The sequence below is a fragment of the Pelophylax lessonae genome (assembly GCF_965119305.1).
Source record: "Pelophylax lessonae genome assembly, chromosome: 4".
Taxonomy (NCBI): Eukaryota; Metazoa; Chordata; class Amphibia; order Anura; family Ranidae; genus Pelophylax; species Pelophylax lessonae.
In genome coordinates, this window is record NC_138771.1 from 519583406 (window position 1) to 519607676 (window position 24271).

The 24271-nt window shown below is 43.1% G+C and overlaps 1 protein-coding gene across 1 annotated transcript in view; it reads right to left on the reverse strand.

Moving 5' to 3' along the window:
- Nucleotides 1-16617: 16617 nt before the first annotated feature.
- SINHCAF (SIN3-HDAC complex associated factor) overlaps nt 16618-24271 on the reverse strand; it is a 15188-nt gene continuing 7534 nt past the window's right edge. Inside the window, exons 3-6 of the mRNA XM_082257001.1 lie at nt 21811-21910; nt 21015-21126; nt 17671-17821; nt 16618-16805 (exon numbers count right to left, since the gene is read on the reverse strand). Coding sequence (XP_082113127.1) covers nt 16688-16805; nt 17671-17821; nt 21015-21126; nt 21811-21910 — 481 coding nt within the window. The 3' untranslated portion in view covers nt 16618-16687. The remainder of the gene's footprint in view (nt 16806-17670; nt 17822-21014; nt 21127-21810; nt 21911-24271) is intronic.

Consider the following 24271-nt stretch of genomic DNA (forward strand, 5'->3'; position numbering starts at 1 on the left):
CGTTAGACCTCTTGAGCTGTGTGGTCTAAGGATTTGGTAAACGGAATTATAATCACGTGGTGGTTGGTGCACAGACGCTGCCTGAAGGTTTTGCACACTTTCGGTGGACTTGGATATTTTGTTTGTAGGACTATATTATGTAGCACCCTCCTAGTCAGGTGCTAGGTAAAGCATCAAATTGCTTTCCTGCTTATCAGGGAGCAGGGTTTCTAGTTAGTCCTGTTACATGTGTCCAGGTGTGATTCACTTGGTCTGCGGGAGTGTCCCCACTGTATCCAATAGGGGAGCCTGTTGGACAGTGGAGGAAACCCAGCCAGTGACACACAGGTTTTTGTGGCAGTCCCAGTGGGAGGGCACAACAGTGGTGCATCCTGGGATTGACCATAAAAGCCAAGGGCACATGTGACAGGATGTCTTTGGGCGGGAAGCCGGGTCCCAGGAGGAGGGTGACGGCTGTCTCTCCTCCTGTCAGGATGGAAAGTGGTCACAGGCAGTCGGCCTAGTGGACCAGAGTGTGGAGCTGAGCTGTGAGGTCCAGGAGAAACTGAGACGGTGGAGCAGTGGCAGAAGTCCCTGTGAAAAAGTGTCAGTGAGTACCAGGGAGCTTGCCAGGGGTCTGCCCAGGAAGGGGACCACTCCAGGGAAAGTCAGTGAACAAGAATAAGCACACACAGTGGGTCAGAAAGGGGGTGCAAAGTTAGACCCTGAAGAGAAGCTAAAGTACAGTTCATCAGTTAAATCTTCACCTCAGTGGCAAAGTGAAGCAGTGGCCTTGCTGCATCTTCTGCAGATAGTTGTCCTCAAGTTGTGCATAGTTACTAGAAGGAGTATCCCACTCATCCCTTCTCCCATCCCACTATAAAATAAAAACCCCAAAAAAAAAAAAAAAAAATCCCCTGGACTGTTCATTGACTGAGCCAAGTGTAAAGTGAGAAATATTTTACAGACTGTTGCTTTGGGTAACCCAGGGGAATCCTACGAGGGCAGTGCTACAATTATATTATTTTTTATTTATTTTTTTGTGTGTTATACACTATATATTGAATTAGAAGTTTTCCTGACAGCGCAACATTATTTTTTCAGTATGTAGAAAAAGTTGGAAATATTCAGTTAGTTTAGTTAAAGGCATTTTATTAAAGGAGAGTATGTGTTGTATCTAGCTATGAGCCAGACAGAGGCAGCACAGTGGCTCAGTTGTTAGCGCTCTTGTCTTGCAGCACTGGAGTTTTGTGCCCCATTCCCATAAAGGTCATTGTTCTTGTAGGTTTTCCCCAGGTTTTACATTCTTAGCTTTCTTTTTGCACAATCTTGATAAGTTAATCAGCTTCCATCCAAGACTGGTCCAGTTATGCCTGACATTAGCCTGTAAGCTCCTTCCAGGGACAGTGACTAATCCGCATGATCTTTGTACAGCATTGTGGGAAAAATATCAGCACTATATGAAAAAAATAAATATAAATGTAGAATCATTTTAGCTGTAATTTCCCAATGCAGAATAGGAAATTTAAAAGTATTGTCTATTGCTCATTGCTACTGATGTCACCTTTGACACTCTCAGACTGATAAAAGTGGACCTATCGCACCCGGTCAGCCTCACTCCCCCTCCCTACCCTCTTCCCCATAAACAATAGGAAAAGCCACAAGATACTTGGCTACAGAATTCATAGTTCAGGAATCCAAGTGTGGCAAGTCTCATGAACCAGTGCCTAGGCATATGGATGGTCATGTGATCCCTGCTTAACCACTTGCCGACCGCAGCACGACGCAGTACGTCGGCGGTCAGCCCCTCACAGGCAAAGTGACATAGGGATACGTCGCTAGCCTGTGAGGGTCTAGTGAGCGAGCGTGGGCCGCCGGAGGCGCGCTCCTGCTCCCGCATGGTCACGGACCCCCCCCCCCCGCGCGTGTGACCGGCGGACCCGATGTCCGCTGGTCACTCGCGATCGTCGGGTGGAGAGGGAGATAGGCAGGCGGCTGATGTAAACAAGCCGCCTGTCATTCTCCCCTGTGTAGAAACAGTGATCATACGGTTCTACTATGTAGGACTGTTGATCAGTGTTCCTACAGCTCAAGCCACAGCCAATCACAGTTAGAATCACGCCCCTAGGGATACACATAACCCCTCCCTCTCAAAAAAAAGTTAACCCCTTCGCTGCCAGTGTAATTTTACAGTAACAGTGCATATGTATAGCACTAATTACTGTAGAAATGTCACTGGTAACCCCAGAAGTGTCAAAAATGTCAGTCAAGGGTCCGATCTGTCCGCCGTAATGTCGCAGTCCCACAAAGAAGAAAAAAAAAAAAAAAAAAAAGACAAAAATCTTTCCCTTTGTTAGTAAACGCAATAACTTTTGCGCACACCAATCAAAATATGCTTTTTGCGATTTTTTTTTACCAAACATATGGTAAAAAAGAAATTGGCCCAAAATGTTAAAAAAAAATTTAGATTTTTACTTTTTTGGGGGGGGGGGGGGGGATTTCATATAAAAAAAAAATGTGAAAAATAGTTATTTTTGCAAAATTTACGCTGTTTTTTGTTTATAGCGCAAAAAAAAAAAATAAATAAATAAATCGTCCAGGTCATCAAATACCACCAAAAGAAAGCTCTGTTTGGGGGGAAAAAAAAAGGACGTCAAATTAGTTTAGGTACAGCATCGCACGACCACGCAATTGTCCGTTAAAGTCACGCAGTGCAGAATCGCAAAATAGGCCCTGGTCAGGAAGGGGGTAAAATCTTCCAGGGCTTAAGTGGTTAAAGGAGTTGTAAAATCAGAAGGTTTTTTATCTTAATGCATTCTCTACAATAAGATTAAAAGCCTTCTGTGTGTAGCAGCCACCCCAACACCCCCTAATACTAACCTGAGACCCATCAGCCAAGAACCCTACTGCCTGAAACAAAAGGGGGAAGGATTTAGCAATCTGTTCCCTAGGTGTCCCAGCTAATAAGTGGGATTGAATCTGTGAAAGCCATAACTCCAAATATCTGGCTATACAGGTAGATGCTAAAGCTGGTTTTAGACTCATTGCCGAGGCTTCCCAAGCTCTGCGCAACATAACATCAGTCGTTTTGTCCATTGGGTCTTTAAGTGAACCCATGTCTTCAAATGCCAGATCTACACCTTTTGAAATTTTGGCAAGAGGGGCATCTAGCTTTGGAATTTTATTACATCGCTGTTCTTTGCTGTCATCAAAGGGAAACCTCCTTTTTAAATGATTAGAAAAAAAAAAAAAAAAAAAGTTTCCTTTCAGGATTTTCCCATTCCTGCTTGATTGTATCTAGCAAGGAGCTGTGTACAGAAAAACTCTAGCATTTTTCTTATGAGTTACATAAGATCATGCTTGGATAATTGCACCTTTTCCTCCTCAATCTCCAGTGTGGTATACACTGCTTTAAGTAGTTCATCTACATCATCTAAGGATAACTTAAACCTGGAACCTCTATAGGATTATTTTTCCCTGGGTTCCTCCCCAGATCCAGACTCCTCAAATGAGGAATGGGGGGACTCCGATTGCTCCCTAGTGTCCTCATACACATTTCGTGTTGGATTAGACACAGATGTAGGGACCTGGGATTGTACAGGGAATTGTACTGGAGTTTGTAACCTATCCATAAGGGTCCTAAATGAACTGAAAGTTGAGGTTAGCTCATCCCTTACTGAGGTCAACATCCTTTGTGAGGATACAGTAGGGTCATCTTTAGCAAGATTATCTATACATGTGCGGCACACCGTTTTGCTCCATGTGGAACTTAGCTTGGTCCCGCAAACTGCACATTTTTTTGTGGGGCTGCACCTGGACCTTGTCCTGAGCCTTGGTCTATAACAATAGAAAACACATAATTAGTTATGACTTCCCAATTCACCCACCCACACATTGTGTACAGGGTAAAGAAATAGTGCCTTCTTCTACCAACCCGATATAACTAAAAGGGGGAGGGAAGGGTAAAAAGACCACCACAGGTATATGCTGGAAGGGAAAATTCCCCATTGCTTACCTGGGAGGTGCCGGTGACAGAGCCTGACTCTACCGCCTGAGCGGCTGCTGTTGTGGAATCCATCCTGCTCTGTTTGGTTGTTCGCAGCCTGTGCTGGGTTTTACCTTACACCAGCGGCCCAGACATCTCCTGTTTGTGCCTTTGGAAATCGGAACTACTGTTTCCGGCGCCCGAGGATGTGCGTCACTGCGCCGGAAGTGACCTGTGCTGCTTCCTAGGGCCAGAGTGCAACGCTGGAGTTCCGCCCTCTCCGCTCATGGCACCAAATTCAAATTTTCCCGGTTTCCCTGCTGAATCGGCGGCGTCACGGGTACACAGCCTGTGCTGCTCCAAGGACACTGCCACGAACGGAAGAAGACTCCTCCTGCGATCCACTGACGACATCCCCGATCCTGCCCCTGTGGACCACGAGATACAGGAGAGAAGCGGTCAGCCCCTATTGCAACAAGTAAGGGTACCGCACTTGGGCTAGGAGAAGATGCATTCTTTCGATCCCAATCTTTTTAGGACAGTTCCATGAGACCAGGAGCTTCAGTTCCAGGAACATGTTACCCCCTGCCCGGAGGAAACACTAATGGGCCATACACACTATAAGATTTTCTGAAGACTTTTTCCTTTAGATTTACCAAAACCATATAATATGAGGTCAAACCTAAACACTTTCAATTTGTATGCAATCTGGCAGGCCCTTGCACTACATAGAAAAGGTAAATCTGAAGGAAAGTCTTGAGAAAATCTTATAGTGTGTATGGCCATTAATACTGAAGGTGAGGACTAGGGCGACGCCTTTTGATTGGAATGTGTTTCCTGTCCTGGTAGGAGGAGCCCTAGGTCTTATGGGCTGTCCTGGAAGACGACTTGATAAATTACTTATTTTCAAAATTTACTGACAGAAAATAAAACTTTTTTTTTTTCCAAAATGTTGTCTTTTTTTAGTAAGAAATAAAAAACCCAGCTGTGATTAACCACCACCAAAAGAAAGCTCTATTTGTGTGAAAACAAAATGATAAAAATATGTCATTTGGGTACAGCATTGCATGACCGTGCAATTGTCATTCAAAGTGTGACAGCGCTAAAAATTGGCCTGGGCAGTAAGGGGGTGAAAGGGCCCTGTATTGAAGTGGTTAAAGGGATGAAGTGGCAACTCTAGGGTGCGTGTGGCTACTGGAGACTCTGCCAACACAGCTGCCCAATTCACATGGACCCAGCAGACCCCAGACAAGCCCGTTTGCCGTGATAAAAGTCACCCGAGGACCAGCAGCAGGGGTCCCTGAATTATGGGTCATTTAGTCCAGATACCAGGGACTGCATCCTACCTAAACCCACACGCTTAGATGGCCGGCCAGCCAGCCCTTCAGACCAGCCATATAGAGAAGCACACCTAGGCCCTGCACATAGTAGGAAAAAGAGGAATGCCGAGGCTGCAGGTGGGCTCAAATCTATGAGTTAAGGTCCTGAAGTATGGGGGGGTGCTATACCCAGCTTTGCTGAGATTGAGCCGTCAGGAAATATAATTTTTGTGGACTGACCATTTAAAAATGGGGATCAGATTACATTATTTACATTGTGGATATGCGTGCATGCATTTCAATGCAATCGATTTTGAAACACACCCCAAAGCTCTAAGGCAATGCCCAGTACATTGCGATATAAATTTTGTGACATCGTAGTTGTGGGATGTTTTGGAGTGTTGACAGCCCATTATTTGCAATGGACAGCCTTAACACAGTGCACATAAAGGCACTGCAAAATTGTAAATGATTCCTCAAAAAAAAAAAAAAAAAGATTTTTATGGTTAAAAGTAGCACTTGTCTTCCTCCACATTTTGCAGATCACTTCTCTCAGAAGACTTTTTTACTCTGTTTATTGTAAGTTATATTGTGTGGAGTGGACTTGAGTATTAAAGTGCCATCTGCGTGACCCTCTGAGAACCTCTGTATGCCGAATACTTGTGCCTGCTGGGTTGAGGAGGCTGCAGGCCGCGGAATGTTTGACCAGGTGCAGAGAAGACGGCATTCCAAGCATAAAAGCTGCAGCAGCGGGAACACTTATTACTACAGCTGGGAGAGGGCAACCAATGACATAAGCATCGCGTTCCCACTGCAAGAGAAATAACAGCAAATTGTTTCAGTGGTTTGAATAGCTACTAATTAATCCTGCAAAGATGACCAAAAAAACATTGACAAATACAGAAAACATTGTTCGCAAATTTACCACTTGTGGATCAGAATGTTACACTACTCTCTTGCCCAGACCATTTTTCAGCGCTGTGATAGTTTGACTCACAATTACTTGGTCATGCAACACTGTGCCCTAATGAATTTTATAACTTATTTTAAACAGATCATTTCTTTTGGTGGTATTTAATAACCACAGATTTTTATTTTTTACTATGTGAAGAAAAAAAAAAAAAAAAAAAAAAATGTAGAAAAATAAGTTTCCCTTACTTTGTTGTAGATCCTAACATTTAAAAACTGCCAGGATAATAGTAACATCCCAAAATTACCCCCTTTTGGAAGGTAGACACCCCAAGGTGACCACAATTTTTTAGAAACGAAGAAACGTGCTGGTACGGAGGGGCAAAAAGGAGAACTATGGGTTTATGAAAAAAAATAAAAATCCATACTCATCCCTATGCTGCCGCATTGTTGGGAGTCTGCAGCTGTCCTACATCAGCGCAACAGCGAACTTAGCGATCATATAACTGCTGTCTGTCTAGAGCGGCGAACAATGAGTCAGGCACCAGTCTCTGTTCTGCTTCACTCACTGGAGCACCAAGCTGTGGAAAGGGTGGGCACAGTTGGTGCTGCCACATGCTGAGAAGTGGAGCCAGCTGTCAGACAGCTTGGTGATCCCAACAATATTGTCAGAATCCTTCCAGAGCCCGGAGAGGCTCTGGGACATCAACAGAAAGCAGGCAATAGCCAGCCATCAGCTGATTCTTGGTCACAGGAGTGCAAAAGTAAAATGCACTTAACTTTCATATAAGCTCTAACATGTAAACGTAATTTCCAAAGTAGTTTTTTATACTTTTAACCCCTTCCTACAACTGTACACATGCAGTAAATATAACAGCATGGAAGTGGGCACTATTCCATGCTGTCACATATATGTGTTCCTTTTTTGCTCTCATTCACACGCTCCCAGCACTGTGATCCCGCAGTCATCCTTTGCTCCTAGGCACAGTGATCACATGATTGGGAAGCCTAATGGGCAATACACAGTATAAGATTTTCTGAAGACTTTTTCCTTTAGACTTACCAAAACCATATAATATGAGGTCAAACCTAATAACTTTCAATTTGTATGCAATCTGGCAGACCCTTGCACTACATAGAAAAGGTAAATCTGAAGGAAATCAAACCACAAAAGTTTGGTAGTGTGTACCCAGCTTTAGAAATACTCTCCTTCACTCTAGTGTCAAGTTGACTTTATCGATTGACAAATACGGGGTACATTGTACTTTCATAAAAAGATACCTGGTATACTTGCCATGAAGCTCCTTGTTCATGTTACAGGGTGACAACACTCTGACTCCCAGTGGGGCTCCTGTAGTCTCCATTGGAAATCCATCTGACAATACAAGTAGCCACCTCAACGCACATTCTACAGGCATGGTCCACTTATCTTCACCAGGGAACCCACCCTGAGAAATGCCATACAACCATTAGATAGGAAGAGGCCGCAGGAGAGCAGACGCACTAAGATGCAACAAAGGGGGGGTCTAATTTTCATTACACATGTAAATATTTGTTTTATTGGATTGGCAGGTAGTTATACCTTTGGTCAGGTTTTTCTAGCTTTGATTCTTCAATTTATGAGGAGCACAGGATCACTCAACTTGTACTCAGAACGCTATAAATTTTTATTGTCATATAGTGTAGTGTAAGTATTAGAAAACGTGCATTCGCATGTAACGCATTGGGGCAGGGGCTACACGCTGATGTCTCGCCACCTCTTCCATACTTGGAACTGGCAGCTCTCTTAGTAAGTGCATTGTTTCTTTTGTCATGACAATCGTGTTACTGGTATTTGGATACAGCCTTTTACCTTTTTATGTGATAGAGAGGTTTTTTGTTTTTTTTTACACTACATGTGGTCCCCTGCTTGTGACTCCATTCAGGAAGCGTTTTTCCTCCCCAGACCGTATCAAGTAAACCTTCTGACTGTCCGCAGTGGTGAGAAGCAGTACCACCAGTTGTCTCCATTGGGACCATGTAGCCGATTGACCATGGATGAGGGATCCTGTTGATATAAACGTGCATGTTGCTGCTATCCTCTGGCAGCTTTAATGTCAGTGATTGCATTTTAGGGCTGTTGCTCATGGGTGTAGGAGAGGATTGCCATTAGCTGGTGAAAGGTACGTTCTCTGTGGTGATATTTATCACAGCTTTGGACTTGATTTACACTGACTTTTTATTGAGTATGATGGATATTTTTTTTTCGCGCATTGTTTTTAGTTTGTAATATTCTGTTGGAGGTGCTGAACTATTTCTTAGCAGTTTGTTTGGGTACTGTATAGTACATTTACCTACTGCAAGCTGCCTGTTTTTTTTTTTATTTTTAACACTGTTTTTTTAATCCTTTTACTATGAATATTATGCTGTTGGATTCGTCTGATCTAGGGGGGGATGCAATGTGTGTTCTGGTTGCCTCAATATTCTTTGCTAAAAGATATTCATTTCAACTTTGGGCATGCATACAATGCCAGTTTATCAGTGATTCTTCAAAAATTCCTATGGAACACTTGCTATGTGCAATCTGCTACTTGTTTCTGCATATACAGTACATTATTTTAAATCATCAACTCTTTTTTTTTTTTTTAAAAAGTCAAATCTTCCTTAGGACCCTTGAAAACTCTGTAAAGTAACTTATCAAGGCAAGAGCACCATCATGTGTTGATAATTAGGTACTGCACCTGGTTCAAGGACATAGCCAAGACAGAATAAGGATAGCATTCCATGCAACAGATGCCACATTCATTTTTCCATAACCGATCATAAAATGAACAATGTGTAACAAAGGGGGGGGGGGGCATTTCATATAGTAGACTGGGCAGATGTAAACTAAGTTAATGTTATCAGGTTTCCCAAAGCACTGTGAGCATTTCTCATTTTTGTTCTTTGTTACATCTCAGTCAGTCATTCTGTCTACATGTACTCCAGCTATGGCTGCATGGCATTTCCTAATTCAACAACCATGGCCTGTATAATGCATGTTGACATGGTTACTTATAGACGCCATCATATGCCAGTGTGACAACACAGGATCCGAAACTGGGAGACAGACAATATCACCCTATAACAAGTGCCTGAACAAGGAACTTTAGGTGTTCAGCAGTGCTTTTACACGAGCAAAAAACATGCCGATATAAAGGAGAAAACAGATATGAGCTCATCCATCTGCTGCTTCTCTATTCACAGGCTGGCAGAGGGGCAAGACCTTCAGGCTAGGTTCACAACACATGCAGTCCAGTGTGACTTTTTTCCTGTATCTAAAACACATGGAAAGTAGGTTATATGGTTTACAGTGCGGTCAAATTTCAGAGAGGGGAAACCAAAACAAAAAACCCCCCCCCCCACACACACACTTTTGCTGCCTTAAAACCGGTACACACGCCTGGCCCCCCAGTCCAGTGCCCTCATAGGAAGCCAGTTCCCATGGGGGTACTCATGTATGCTCGTTCCTGAGCCCTGCTGCTGCATCCATTGACAGGGGGAGTCAGCCCCGCCCCCTCATCACTGACTTTGACAGCACTGGGTGGGAAGCACTGGCTACCAGTGCCCCAGCAAAGCTTGCAAGACCCTGAAGTGAGGGGGAAAGAACACCTGCAGACATGCACAGCACTGGATGGAATGAGGGCTCGGGTAAGTAAAGGGGGGGGGGGGGCACTGGATGAACAGAAACACACGGTAGTTAAAACTAGTCCTCAAATGCATTTCAGCTGTAAACAATGGCTAAATAGCTGATCTATTTGGCATTAAATACAGAACAGACTCTTAAACTTCTGACATGAGCATTTCCATCCAAAACTAAAATTCTAAGATCACGGGAGGAGGCTAACCATTTTAGTCACACAAAATAAGGAAACCGCTGTAAAAATCAAAAAAAAAAAAACTTTATTACCATGATTAAAAAATAAAAAAGCATAGTCCAGTATATGGAAACAAATACACATAAATGCTACACAAGGATAATTATAAATACACATCACATGGATATACAATATAGGCTTTCCAGTTTATCATATTCACAATAGCTGCCATAACTGTACAGATTATCTGAAGATAAAATAACATTTTCATACCATAATAAAATAAAAAATGTTTTAAATAAAATAAGTGTTGTAGAAAGCCAGTTGGTCAGCTACCCACCCACATTTAATGTCAAGAAACAGCAGGACTTGTACAACCTGCATTGGTCCACAGCTGCCAAAAAAATAAAATCACAAATCGCATTTCATGGAAGGGGGAAGCCGATTGGCCATCTGAACACCACTTGGTTCTTGTCCATATAAAAAGTGAAGGATTTATAGAAATTGTGCCAACAAAAAAAAGCTTGGCGACCAATCAGCTTCCATTACTGCAACGCTAGTTTGAGAATTATTCATTGGTCGCTGTTGGTATACTTTCCACACAAACCCTTCAGACATTTGCTGCCATGAGGTCTTACATTCATGAAGACCTACTTACTGAATTATCAAACAAATATGTCCCCTTTTCGAGAGGAGATTTTTTAAAGATTCTATATGGCTTGTTCAACCCAAAGACCAAAAAATATTTAATACAATTAGGATTCAGAATGTTGGCACTCTAATATTTGAGATTGCTTGCTGTAGGGTTAGAATGCCTCTCTGTTGTGGTATTAGCAGTGGAAACTACTGAGACTTTTATCAAAAAGCAAGTGGGTGAACAATGTTCAGTATTTCTGCAGAGCATGTGTCAACTGACTCAGTTGTTTTCAATCACAAAAGAGAAATCAGATTCAATGCATAATACAAGGGTAAAGGAAATCTCTGGTGAGAGATGAATGCGGACCGCGATTGCCAGTCCCCTTTCTGGAATGCTAGTTGTCTGGCTAGTTCAGTAACCAAAAGGGTTCCCTAACGTTTGAGACCTGGAAAGTGTCATACTAAAGTCAGACGTCCTTATTTTGATACTTGCTCCAGGTAAGGCACACTAAAGGGGGGCTATATATATAACTAAACACCGTTGTGGGGCTATTCGATCTCACTGGAGAAAAAGTTACTAGGCCATTTAAAAAAGCATGCAGATACTGAATTATGGCCACTGGAAGGAGCCGGTGAGTCTTACTGTCATAGTCTGCACCATCCAGTGGCCATAATGTGGTATTCTTATGAAAGAAGAACATACAACCTGGGAGAGAAAAAAAAAGCCTAGCAACATGTAATTGTGCCAGGATTCACACAGAATGATGGTACATTTACAGAAGGAATAGCTCTGCAAATCTTCTAAATACACCCTAAAAAGTATTAAAAGGAAAAAAAAAAAAAAAAAAAAAAAGTATTCCTGGCCAAATTTCAGGCATGCTGGTAAAATAAATTCTAGTACCTAGAATGTAATGGTTGTTGTATCGAGGGGTGTAGTGTATGTGCATAAAATATGGACTGTCAATGCAGATTTCTGAACTTTTTTTTGTACTGATCTATATGCCGCACATGTTTTCATACCTGTGTTTACAGGTACATTGAAAAAATTCTGCTGAATGTCTGCATTTACATCAGCAAAAAAGCACACCGCACACGCTTAGGCCTAAAAATGCTGCATTTTCAGGCAGCAGTGTCCAAGAGGCCTAAGGCAGAGGATTAAAATTCCCTTCTGTGGCACACTCGGCGGTATAGGAGAGTATTCAATGTATTTTTTGCAGAGCTTTACTGCATTCTCTTGTTTGGGCCCATTATTGAAAAAAAGGGAGGTAACTGGATTCAATGTCCATAGAAACCTAGGAGGAAAGGTCGTCTGCAGGTTCAGGCTCTTTCTAGGTAATGCAACCAAAAATGTCCATTTTAATATTTGCTTAAATATATACAAAGCCTATAGCAAAATAAGGAGGTGAATACACAAAATCTCAACAGCATTATAGATTACTTTTTGAGGTATGCAACATTGTAATTTCCCTTTATTGCTCTTTTATAATAATAAAAAAAAAAAAAAAAATAAATGTCATACATACTGCACATTCAGGCTGGGTTCTGTTCACTGCAGAGTGGCTCACAGCAGGGGTCTGGTGCGTTCCTGTTCTGTTTCAGGCCCAAGTTTTTGGCGGAAATAAGACCTGAAACAGACCAGAAGATGCACAGGACTCTTCTGCAAACCGCTCTGCAGCCACCCCAGGGCTGTGTGAACCAGCTTCATTGAGATCAGTCTCCTGACATGCGAATTGGATGTGGGGAAATCCACATCCCAATTCACACTAGTGTGAACCAAGACTAAATTTTCTGTAGTGTGTTTAAATTCTACATGTATTGTTACCACGAATCATATCTACATAAAATGATTGCATGAGACCCTGCCAAGGCAAGTCAATCCTATACTCAGAAATACAATGGCTGCGGTTACTGGCCTCTTGAAATGGCAATTGCCTGGCTGTCAGACTTCAAAACTTCTGGAGACACTGAATGAGCGTTTTAGAAAGTACCGAATTGGAATGACAGCCAGGAAATCATGGTCAGGAGAGCTCAGCAATGGCAGCCTTCATACTATCTTACCATTAGTCTCCTAGTTTTGAGTGACCCAACGGTCTGAGGATTGGTGGGGTTTGTTTTAAAGAATAGGATTTTTGACTTACCGTGAAATCAATTTCTCTGATGTTCATTGATGGACACAGTTCCTGATCTTCATTATAATTGGGTTATACCCCCCCCCCCCTACAGGAATAGGACACTAGACAGAACCGGAGACTCAACTTACAAAACCCCTCCAAATGCAGAGACCCTTGGTCCAATGCCTGCTAGTTTTCCACCCCAGGAATGTGTAAAGCAGAGATGGCTGGAACGAACCGTTCTGCTTACCTTAGAATGCAAGCTACCTCCTTTGTGGCCCCTTGGTGACAGACCTAAGCCACAGCTGTGCCATTGTCTGATTGAATGCACACTTGACATCCCTGAAGACGATCCGTCCAATGGTCCAGGCACAGTCTGATCGCTCGGAGTTCCAAGACATTGAACGGTAGTCTGTACTCTTCCAGTGTCCAGATCCACTGACCAGAAAATTTGCAGAGGTTGCCTCCCCAGCCAGACAGGCTGGCATCCGTGGTGACCACAGTCCAATACAAGGGGGGGGGGGGGGGGGGAAGGATTTGCCTAGCTGAAGCGAAGGAGAGCGAAGCCACCATATCAGGGACTCTGTTCCCCGGCTCAGCAAGGTCCGATTGTCTAGAGACTGCGGAGACTTGTCCCATTTGGCCAGAATCTCCCTTTGCAGGGACCTCGCATGCAACTGTGCAAACAGAACTGCCTCAAAAAAGGTAGACACCATCAGGCCCAGCACCCGCATGAAAGTCCCGAGGGGCGACCACCAGAGTTTATATGGGGAGTTCCAGGTTTTCCACCAGAGCAGTAGGAGACTCCGCTCCCAGAAGGAGGTTGTCCAAGTAGCCCAGTACCGCAATCCCCCGTTGGCGTAACAATGCTAACACCGGGTTAACCACTTTTGTGAAGACCCGAGAAGCAGAGGCAGGGCAGAGCACAACCTCTGCCTTCCTGTCAGCCGGATCCTTAAAGGCCAGGACTCCTCAACCGGAATCATGGTTGCCTTGTTCAATCTGGAAACCGGAGGGTCCACTACCGAACAATCTACTTCTTAATAAAAAGGGACTCCTCATAGGTGTTACGCCTAGTAAATAGCTTAGGGACCCCAAGGGGATGCTTTGGTCGTCCCCAGTCTTTAGCTACAATTGTCAAAATAGGCAGGGAAAGGAAACCCCTTTGCCATGCTAGATGGCTTGTAAATGCCAAAGGGGATGAGGGGAGCTCCCACCGCCGAAACTGCCACCCACAAGGCTCCAGTGTCATGGGCGCTGCTAGTTTCAATGGCAAACCACTGCAAAGTGGACACTGGACTACACAAATCTGGCCACAGTGCATAGAAACAGGCTACATAAAAATGGGCGCACCCAGAAGGGATCCCTAGAGCTCAAGGACAGGCCCAGGCAGGAGCGCCCACCAGGTACAACCCCCCCTTTCAGGTGATCTTCCCGGCGACCTGCTGGGCACCCTCGTCGAAAAATTTGAGTAACTATAGCAGAGGGAGTATACCCCTGGGGCTGCCCATAGGCATAGCCAGATTTTTTATTTTATTTCCTGCCTAGTGTCCTAGTCCTGTAGAAGGCAGTATAACCCAATGGTCATGAAGATCAGGAGCTGTGTCCTTCAATGAACGAAAGAGAAATATCATTACTTGTTTACATTTTTTTTTTTTTTTTTTTTAAACAAAGGTCAAAAACATTTAAAAATAAAAAAATAAAATGATAAACACTTTTGCACTAGGGTTCTCCATGACTCACTATACCATTTCTGTATGCGGTTAGCCAATTGCTGCTGTGTAGACTATCCCAAAGGAAACTATTAACAATCAGCTATTGATGGATTGCAACTAAAAACTTAGTTCCTTTTAAAATGTTACAAAACCCACAACGGTAAAATCAGTCTGTATATGCAGTAAAGCATGCTGGTTATACTCACTGTGAAACCTAAGGGGTTAATCCTCTGCATTGTATAAAAAGGCTGTTCGATCCTGATATTGTGAATGCAGAGTCCTGGGTTTAGTAACACTAAGTGATTTTAGTTGTGAACTGGTAAACATTGCTAGTACAGATTAGGTCTTTCTTCTACTGAAAGTGCAATACCTCTTCTGGGTTGAATGCCTTTTAATCTTTCCAAGAGTACGTGGCATCACCTGCTCACTGCTCTGCTAGTGAAAGGACATGCAACAAACCCTTAAATCAGCAGCAAATAGATTTGATCACCGACACCCATAGCCCTTGCCTTTAAAGGTGACCTATGCTGACAAAAATATGTAGGCTGCCATTGTTTATAGAATAAAAAGGTCAGTTGCCTAGCGGTCTCTGGATCCTATGCTTCCAGACACTAAAGCTGAAAAAGAATGCAGATCGGGCGCATCAGAACTACTTCTTTGCATACTTGTTCCAGGTCAGGGACTTCCAAGTCAGATCTGAGCAGTGTTCCTCACAGAGAACATTATCTTAATGTAAATTACTGTGAAAGTCAGTCAAAATGAGATAAGGGGGGGGGGGGGAATAAAATAAATAAAGTTCACTTTATATGTTCCCTTTATACAGCCAAGCATTAAATTCCACCAACAAAAAACCCCAATTCAGACAGAATTGCATTTTAGCTCAAAACAAGTCAAATTTTCCAACCATGGTTGGGGAGGAAGGAGAGGATCTTTGCAGAATCCGATGTATCCAAAGTTTTCTTTCCTACACATGAAGAATCTTGTTCTATAGGTCCATATGCTTTACCACTACAAAAGCCAATCTTCTGTGTCCAACAAGGACTGTGAAGACATCGGATTTATAACTGGGTTGCTTTTCGATGGAATAAAAGGTGACAAGAACTTCAAAGAGCAGATGATTTTAGCTTTGAACACTGAGGCAAAAGTCCAAAAACACAAAAGCTAGGAAAGTGGCAAAAGAAAGCGTGGGCAGAGCCTGGGCAGCTGGGAAGTTAAGACTGCATAGTGGCAAAATCCAGGGAGGCAAGGCACTGAGAAGCCAACCTGAGGAGGTTAATGGAATAGAAAAAAAAAAAAAAAAAAAAAGAGAAGTGTAGGTGCCTATGGGCAAGTCATTTCCATAAGCTTTCCTGCATTGTCCAGCATTAACCCGTAACAGCATCCAGATCCATAAAGTCTCTTAAACAATATTCCTTGGTCGTCTTCTCGTACCAGGAAATCTGTGGTATAATCCAAAAGGTAGAGTGGCAAGTCCATGGAAGTGCAATCTCCCTTAGTCTAGTTAAGGTTAACTGCACCGAAAATATACACATCGGTTTTGCGCAGTGAACGCCAAACTGAAATTAAAAAAAAACACACAAGCTTTCCTACAGTCAAGCCATCTGCACCAGAACTGCTGTTTCCACTCAGCAACCTTTACAAAAAGGATGGCATCACCCCCCCCCCCCCCCCCACCTTGACAGCATTGTGGGGGGGGGGGAGGGGGGGTGAACGTTTTACCCATCTAAAGCTGAAACAGTTTTCGGTAAAAGGCGAAAAAAAAAAAAAATCCACAGTATATAAAAAAGTAAATACACATAAAAATTTACCATGTATGTACACTAGCTGCATTTCATATTTCTGAACCGAGGTGCAAACACAAAACAAAGATGCACTATCCTTTAAAGGACAAGAAAAATAAAAAATGATACAGCATAAAATAAAATCATAAAAGTAAATACAGATATAAACAGTTAGCATGTGCATATACTAGCTTCAGTTCATTTTTTAGGATGGAGATAAAAAATTATATATAATAATTCCCCTCTGGTTTTGCAAAATTTCAACATAGTGGCATGAGCCCAACTAATTCATATACAACAGCTATATTGTTAAATATCTTCATATCTACATGGTGCACATAAAAAAAAAAAAAAAGTTCTTTGGCAGAAGACTCTGCCCCCACAACAGGGAAGTGTCCAGTGCCCACTAGGCCTCCTCATCTGGGTGTGGTCTCCTCTGTTTTCTTATTGCTGCAGCAAGGTTTGTACTGCTGAGCATCAATGAGGATTTCACCATAACGTCCCTCATAAATTATTCCACAGCAAACTTTTTGCCTAAAATGAAATGAACAGTTAAAAAATTAATGGGGGGGGGGGGGGGATAAAAAATACACTGCACAGGACAAGGTAATGCAGGACCTGCACAGTTACAATATACGGCCTAAAGGTTGTAGAAACCGGATCACCACTTTTAACCTGTATATAGAAGCCATGTGCCCAATTAGCAATTGCGAGGTAAAATACCGATGTTGCACAAGACGAGTTGGCTTTCCTATTAATCCCAAAATGTGCCTAAGAGTTGAGGAACTGGAGTTCCTCCACACCTAACTGGTCAAACCATGTCTTTATGGTGCCGTCTTAGTACACAGGGGCAGAGTCATGCTCGAACAGGAGAGATTCTTCCCCAAAATGGTTACCACAGAGTTGGGGGCACACTGTTGTCCAAAATTGCTTTGTTATATTAGGAAAACCCCTCACTGGAAACACCTGAACTCCATTCGTTGGAGGGGTATCCACATCATTTTGACCATACGGTGGTGTAAGGATCAACAGCGCACAAACTTCTGCACAGAGAGTGTGTACCCATGCAACAAAGCCTTTTTATACACAGCTTTGGAGAGCTACAAGATGCAGCAAGGTATATCCAGACAGTGACAGACCTACATGAGGTTTTTAGTAAGTGATGGTTTGACTTCACTGTCCTACCTAGGACTTAAAAGCATCTGAACATTGGTGTGCAGAATACTTGTGTCAATTCTTGAATACATTGTTGCAAAAGAGAAACTTGTGTAACAGATCTGGATGAAGAGTTCTTTACTAAAAATAGATGTACGTGTTTAACCTATAGATTAGTGCGAGCGTGGTCTGAATATCCAATATACATGTATATAAAAGTTTTCTTTTGAAAAGAATATTGTACCTTTTCCAGTAGGTTGGATCCAAAAAGGAGAAGGAGGAGCTCCGGCTTGGTGCAGTCCTTATTTCTGTGTCCGTGTCTGTGTCGGAGTGGTTACTGCAGGATGAGGAATGTGTTGGTGAAGCACTGGAAGCTGTACTGTGAGCACCAGAATCTGCAGAAAAATGGACATTAAGAACTTAAATCTGTTTATGGTATTCAAGTCAAAGTTCAAAACTTTTTCTTGGTTAATGACACTAGGCAGAAAAAGAAACTGGCTATGCCTATATGCAGTCCCAGGGGGTATACGCTCACTCTCTGCCATTAGGTACTCAGTTTAGTCACAAGCAGTGTCAGAAAAATTACAGCTCCACAGAAAGGTTGGTGCTGTGTCCATCAATGATCAGAGAAATAGGTTTTACAGTAAGTCAAAAATACTTTTCTTGCTCTTCATTCATTGATGGGACACCGCTCCTGATCTCCATACCATTGAAACGTCCTAAAGCAGTGTTAAACATGAGGGGGTGGGGAAAAAATAAATAAATAATTCCCCAAAATTCCCAAGGCTAAACAGTAGCCAACCAAAAACAACTGGAGCCCACCTGAAAATACACCCTCAAAGAGGATCAGGTCCTCTAAAACAGCAGCCTGCAAAACGTTGTGGCCAAAAGAAGCATCCAGATGCCAACACATCCACTTGATAAAAAGTTTGTGAAAGTGTGCACCGACGACCAGGTGGCCGACTTGCAAACCTGCGTCACTGACTCCTGACAACGAAAGGCCCAGGAGGCAAGCGTAGAGTGCGCCTTGACAGGGAAAGGAGGAACATGACCCCTGATGGAATAGACCTGAATCACTGTCTGTCTGATTTATCTGGAAACGGTCGCAGAGGAAGAAGGCAACCCTTTCTGAAGCCCATCCGTGAGCACAAAAATAAATAGTGAGCCTGACTTCCTTAAAGACACTGTAGCTGCCAAGTACACCCTATATGCCCGGACCACATCCAAGACAGTTTCCTTTGGATTTTTAGACCTGGGACACAAAGAAAAAACACAATGTCTTCATTCAAATGAAAATCTGACAATGTAGTAAGCAAGGGAAACTTTTGGAGGACCGAAAGCACCAAAGCTAGGTCCAAAGGCTGCAACGGAGATCGCACTGGGGGAACCAAATGTCAGACACCCTGAAGGAAAGAGAAAAAAAAAAAAAAAAAACACGATTTTGGTCATCCCCACTCACAATTCTGTCAAAATAGGCAGAGAAAGGAAACCCCTTTGCTGCTCTAGATGGTTTGTGAGTGCCAAAGGGAGCCTGCACCTCTGTCACAGCTGCATCCTCCCATCTTCCAGGTCTCATGCACAGATACAATCAGTGCTTCCACCAGTGCCTTTTCGTGCGCGATCGCAGATGTGGAGGAATCATCCTCACCATCAGAGGATTCTAGGTGTGTAGTTGCAGACTCAGCAGGTGACCCACGTCTGCGGCGGCCAAAACAGATTCAGGATCTTATGAGACAGGGGGCGCTTTTTGCTAGCCCTGTCGCCCGAAAGCCACCTCCACCTGGGACACAAGGGACTCCAGGTCCGCAGCCTCAGAAAGGGGAGCAGCGGAGGGGGGGGGGGGGGGGGGGAGGGAATCAGGTTGGGAGATGTGCTCTAAAGACTACAGGAGTCACCAGGGACCCTACAAAAAGTGTAAAAGACTGCAAAGGGAAAACACCCACCATGCCGGCAGCACCACCCTGTTGCCGGGCACAAGTACCAAGCAATCCTCAGCAGAGAAGAAGGAGAGAACCCCACCAGACTCCCCACCTAGGAGAAACCAGCACCTGCAACCACCAGGATAATCTGCACTCCCAAGTGCAGCGATCAGGAAGTGAAAAGATCCAGGAGTCAGCATTAAAGGATAAGGAGGGGCTCCCACCACCGCCCACAGGGCTGCACTGTCATGGCCAGCCCTATTTAATGGCAAACCACTGCAAAATGGCCGCTGGACTACACAAACATGGCCACCTAGAATAGAAACACACAGGCTACAGCAAAATGGCAGCCCCACAAAGCCTCCAGGGATCCAGGAGGGATCCCTAGGCCTCAAGGACAGGCCCTTGCAAGGAGCCCCCACCAGGTACTACCCCCCTCCCCTGCACAGCTGATCGTCCGGTCACGCACCCCCCCCCCCCCCCCCGGGCCCCCCATAGCCAGCATAGTGCTCTGCCCCCACCACCTCAGAAGGTGGACCAGACCACCCACACAGCCCCAGTTTATGCGGGGGGGGGGGGGGGGCTGTGTAAGATGGAAGGAGGAGCACTCAGGGGGTAGAACCGTCCCAAGGAGGGGGCCCACATCCACCCCAAAACCCTCTATTGGGAAGCTACTCACCATACCAGGAACCAGGTGGGCACCACTCTAGATAGAACCCCTCGCCATGGAAATGGGGAGGCTGTCGGCCAGGAGGAATGCTGCGAATCAGGCCGAGACCTGGTCATATGCAACCTCGCAAGGCATTAACTCGCAGGCCAGCCCTGTCCAGTGGAGCTATGTTGAGGCACACCTAGCGCAGAGCTGAGGTCTGCGGTGACCACTGGATCTACATTATCCAGCCCGGCAGTTGATTGTAGGAAAAACCAGTAGAAAAAAAGAAGGGAAGAGAAAGGAGACAACTGTTCCAATAGGGGATTACGCTTATTTCTGGTTTAGGAGACAGGAAATGAAGGGAAATTTCCCCAACAGGAAGCTTAAAGCTAAACTCCAGCTTTCCCTTTACTCCTTCACAGATGTACAGGCTCCTCTCCTGTACTGAAATTGCGTCACTGATTTAATTGCACACTGCCAGCTTCTCTCAATGTGCATTGAAGCTACAGAAAATCAGATAGTGTGTCTTATTTCCTGGCTTAAGGCCCAGTATCATCTAGCCCCGTCCCCATTCCAGATTGTCTCTAGCCTGCCCCTTTGAATTTATTGATTTTCAGTTCTTTTAAACATAAAGGCTCAGCATTACATGTGGGCATTATCCAAACCAGCCTTCCTGCTAATACAGACTGACATCTACTCATCAAGGCATTTTGATATTTGCATAGCTCATCCCAAGATTTAGCCAACTGCTTTCACCAGTTGGCGACTACTGAGGCAGGGTGCTGTGATATTTCCAAAAGCCATGTCCAGCACCCTGCTGGATCTGCCTGCCATTCATGACATGTCTGCATTGCAGAGAAAAGCACAGGGACCCAGTGATCAGATCACTTGGCCTATAAAAAGTTTGGTAATGAAAACAAACGTTTTATACAAAAAGTTGATTAACATGTTGAGAGGGAAGAGAAGTAAGAGGAGGCAAAATATAAGAAAGCCACACTACACACAAGCACAACTTACAACGGCTTGAAAGGTTTTTATTCATTTTGTTCCTCCTAGCAGCCAAACGTCTGATTCCTTTGGGTCTGATTCGCAGCGCTTTCAGGTTCGGTCCCCCGCGAGCATCTACTACCTGTTCACAGAACATAGTTGGGAGGGTGAGCCATTAAGAAAAAAAAAAAAAAGACCCACCATCAATCCCAACTGCCACTGCACTTTGTTAAATTCACCGTTATTGAGAAAGGTGTCATTAGGTAAGCTACATTGGAAGATTTCTCCTGCTGCGAGTCTCACTAAATGCACCTGCTGCTTGCTTCATCATTAGAGAAATAAAAAAAATAAAAAAAATATTGGATGATATACATCGTAATAACAAGTCGCGCTAATGTGAATGGGCTCTAAGAGTAATCGTTTGAATAATAGTGGAGTAATCGTTTGAATAATAGTGGTTATTTGGAGTAATAATAATTTGAATAATAATTTGAATAAGAATAAATTAGAGTAAAAATAATCGTTGCAAAAAAGTAATACTAATATGAGTAAAGTTAGGGAAAAAAAAAAAAAAAAAAAAAGTTAAAATAATCCTTAAATGAAAGAAAAAAAATAATTAAAATATAAAATCTAGTTATAAATAATCGACTATTGGCTAAACGAATATACAGTAGTTTGTCTTGTCTGTACAAATCAAAAAAAGAAGGACAAATTGTACAGTCAGTTGGTATTGTGTTGCCAATTTAAGAACAGGTTCCGCTTTACAATTTCTGTGCTAAGTGGACAAGACCCTTTGGCAGTGCCATCAGAGAAACATACAACTTACATGATTCCAGTTCTTTTTTGAGTCAGACGGAAGCTTTTTCCACCTCTTTACCAGAAGCACACAGGCATTGCAGATATCTCCTGTGCGTAATTCATGCAACCTACAAACAGAAAATGGGCATTTAAATTTATTTATTTATTTATTTATTTTTTTTAAAGCCTATTCACAAAGTGCAATATTTGGCGCTCAGAACTAGGGATTATGCCAAAAGAGGGGGGTCAGGTGCACAACTGTCTACCGAAAACTGATGGGAGGAGTTGGGAACCCCTAACCAGCACCAACATAAGAAATGTCAAAACACCAGTTTAATAATGAATGAGAACCTACACCCACAGTTTAGCTTAGTGAATTCAAACAAAGAAGGAATAACCTGCCCTGTGCAGGTACACTGCGGGATTGATATCCTGAAGGCAAATAGACTAAGCACCCTGCAAGTGAAGTTGCTCCAGGACCAGGGGTATCAAGCTCAATTTCATCATGGGCCACATTATTGGTTGCCCTCAAAATGGATGGACTATACAAGTTTATTCAGGACTTTTCTTTTCAAAATAGGTGCAGGAACGCAACCAATCCTGTGAGCATGCTAAAAATAAAATCCTACTCCACTCCACACAATCATATAGATAACACTTCACAAATGTTTTCTTATGAACACACGTGCCAAGATAATATCTCAATTATGTATATATGTGAAGACTAAACATAAAATACATTACAAAACACATCTATATCAGTAAAACTGATTACATTTGTGAGTAGTCCAATATATAGGGACAGTCCCAAAAAAAAAAAAAAAAAAAAAAAAAAAAAACCACACACAATAAAATTAATCGCACCCTAAGCATTTTATCCCAAAAACTAAAAAGCCTACCACATACATGCATATATGTGCAATAGCCACCATCTAGTGTCCAGTTTGGAGTGTTACAACAACTAATATCCCTATTCAGATAGGCAATTACAATGTTTTCATTTTATGAATAGGGATATTAGTTGTAACACTCCAAACTGGACACTAGATGGCAGAATATCCTGATAATATATGTATGTGGTAGGCTTTTTTGTTTGGGATAAAATGCTTAAGGTGGGATCAATTTATCCATTATATTATGTGTTTCTAATAAATCTTTATGATATTGTAAGAGCAGGACTAGCTCTGTGGTTAGTATATGTTTGAAGGACATCTGGAGGAGTCAGTATCATTTTTTTGACAAATTGAATGGGTGTCCACCAATGAGATAGAGGCAGCAGCCATTTAGATCTCCGGTTGCCGCCATTATACCAGATTTCCTGATGATGCCCATCTGCATAGAGATCGGGTTGCTGCCTCTAACTTCTGTGGGTAACCATTGGATGTCACTTCCAGGAGCGGTGGAACGCATGCCAGCTGAGGAGCTGCAGTCTGGCGCAGGAGAGAGTGAGTTCCCGATACATCCCACAGCGACCTTGGGGCATTTATATGCTCATAGAGCTGGTGTTGGTTGGGCACTTTTTAATGTAAGGGCAACTACTGCAGAGTTGTTTTTTTATCTGACGGGTTTTAATAAACAGTGTTGCACCATTTTGTTATTTGCCTACCATTCCTATTGGCATCGTATATCTGAGGGGAGAAAACTATCATATCTGCAAAGCGTATCTATGGCATAAGATACATCTGTCATTTAATGCAATACGAAACCTGGGGCCTGTATTTTGCACAGATATGGATACATGGATCAAGATTCCATCACTATTTTTTTTCTTTTTTGGACTGTTACTCTATATACTGGACTACTACTCACAAATTTAATAGGTTTTACGAATATAGATATTGGTGTTAGAATACATGTTACACACACACATATATACATATAATTATTTTGACACGTGTGTTTATAAAGAAAACATTTGTTGTTAAGTGTGTTCTGGTATATTTAGCACATTGAAATCCATACTCCACACAAGCATATACAATTTATAATTCTTTAGCACGCTCACAGGAATAGTGAGGATCACTGATTACTTATAATGTGTAACCGCACCTACTGTCAGTTTTTTTGTTTCATTGATTTGTGGTCTTGCCACATTTAAAAAGGGGCTGCAGTTATTGGTTAGGTTGCATTTAGGAACTCAACCATGCAATCCCATCCAACCTCTAATGGATCGAATGGTGGATGTAGCCAAGTTTCATCAACATTGGGAGGATCTTAATGGAGCAGTAAATAACAGGGGTGCGCTAGGTGCAGAGTTCAGTGGCGTGTGTACAGGGCTTCAGCTGGAAAAAAAAAAAAAATAAAAGCCCTGGGTGTGAGGGCCACATGAAATGGCCTGGTGGGTCGTATTTGGCCTACGGTCCTTCAGACATGGCTCCAGAGCTCAGCAGGCCACACACGGCTCCAGAGCTCAGCAAGTGAGGAGAAACGTGCAAGCAAAAAAGGTTTTTTTTTTCCTTGCATGCGATTCTTTACCAAATTTAGTAAGC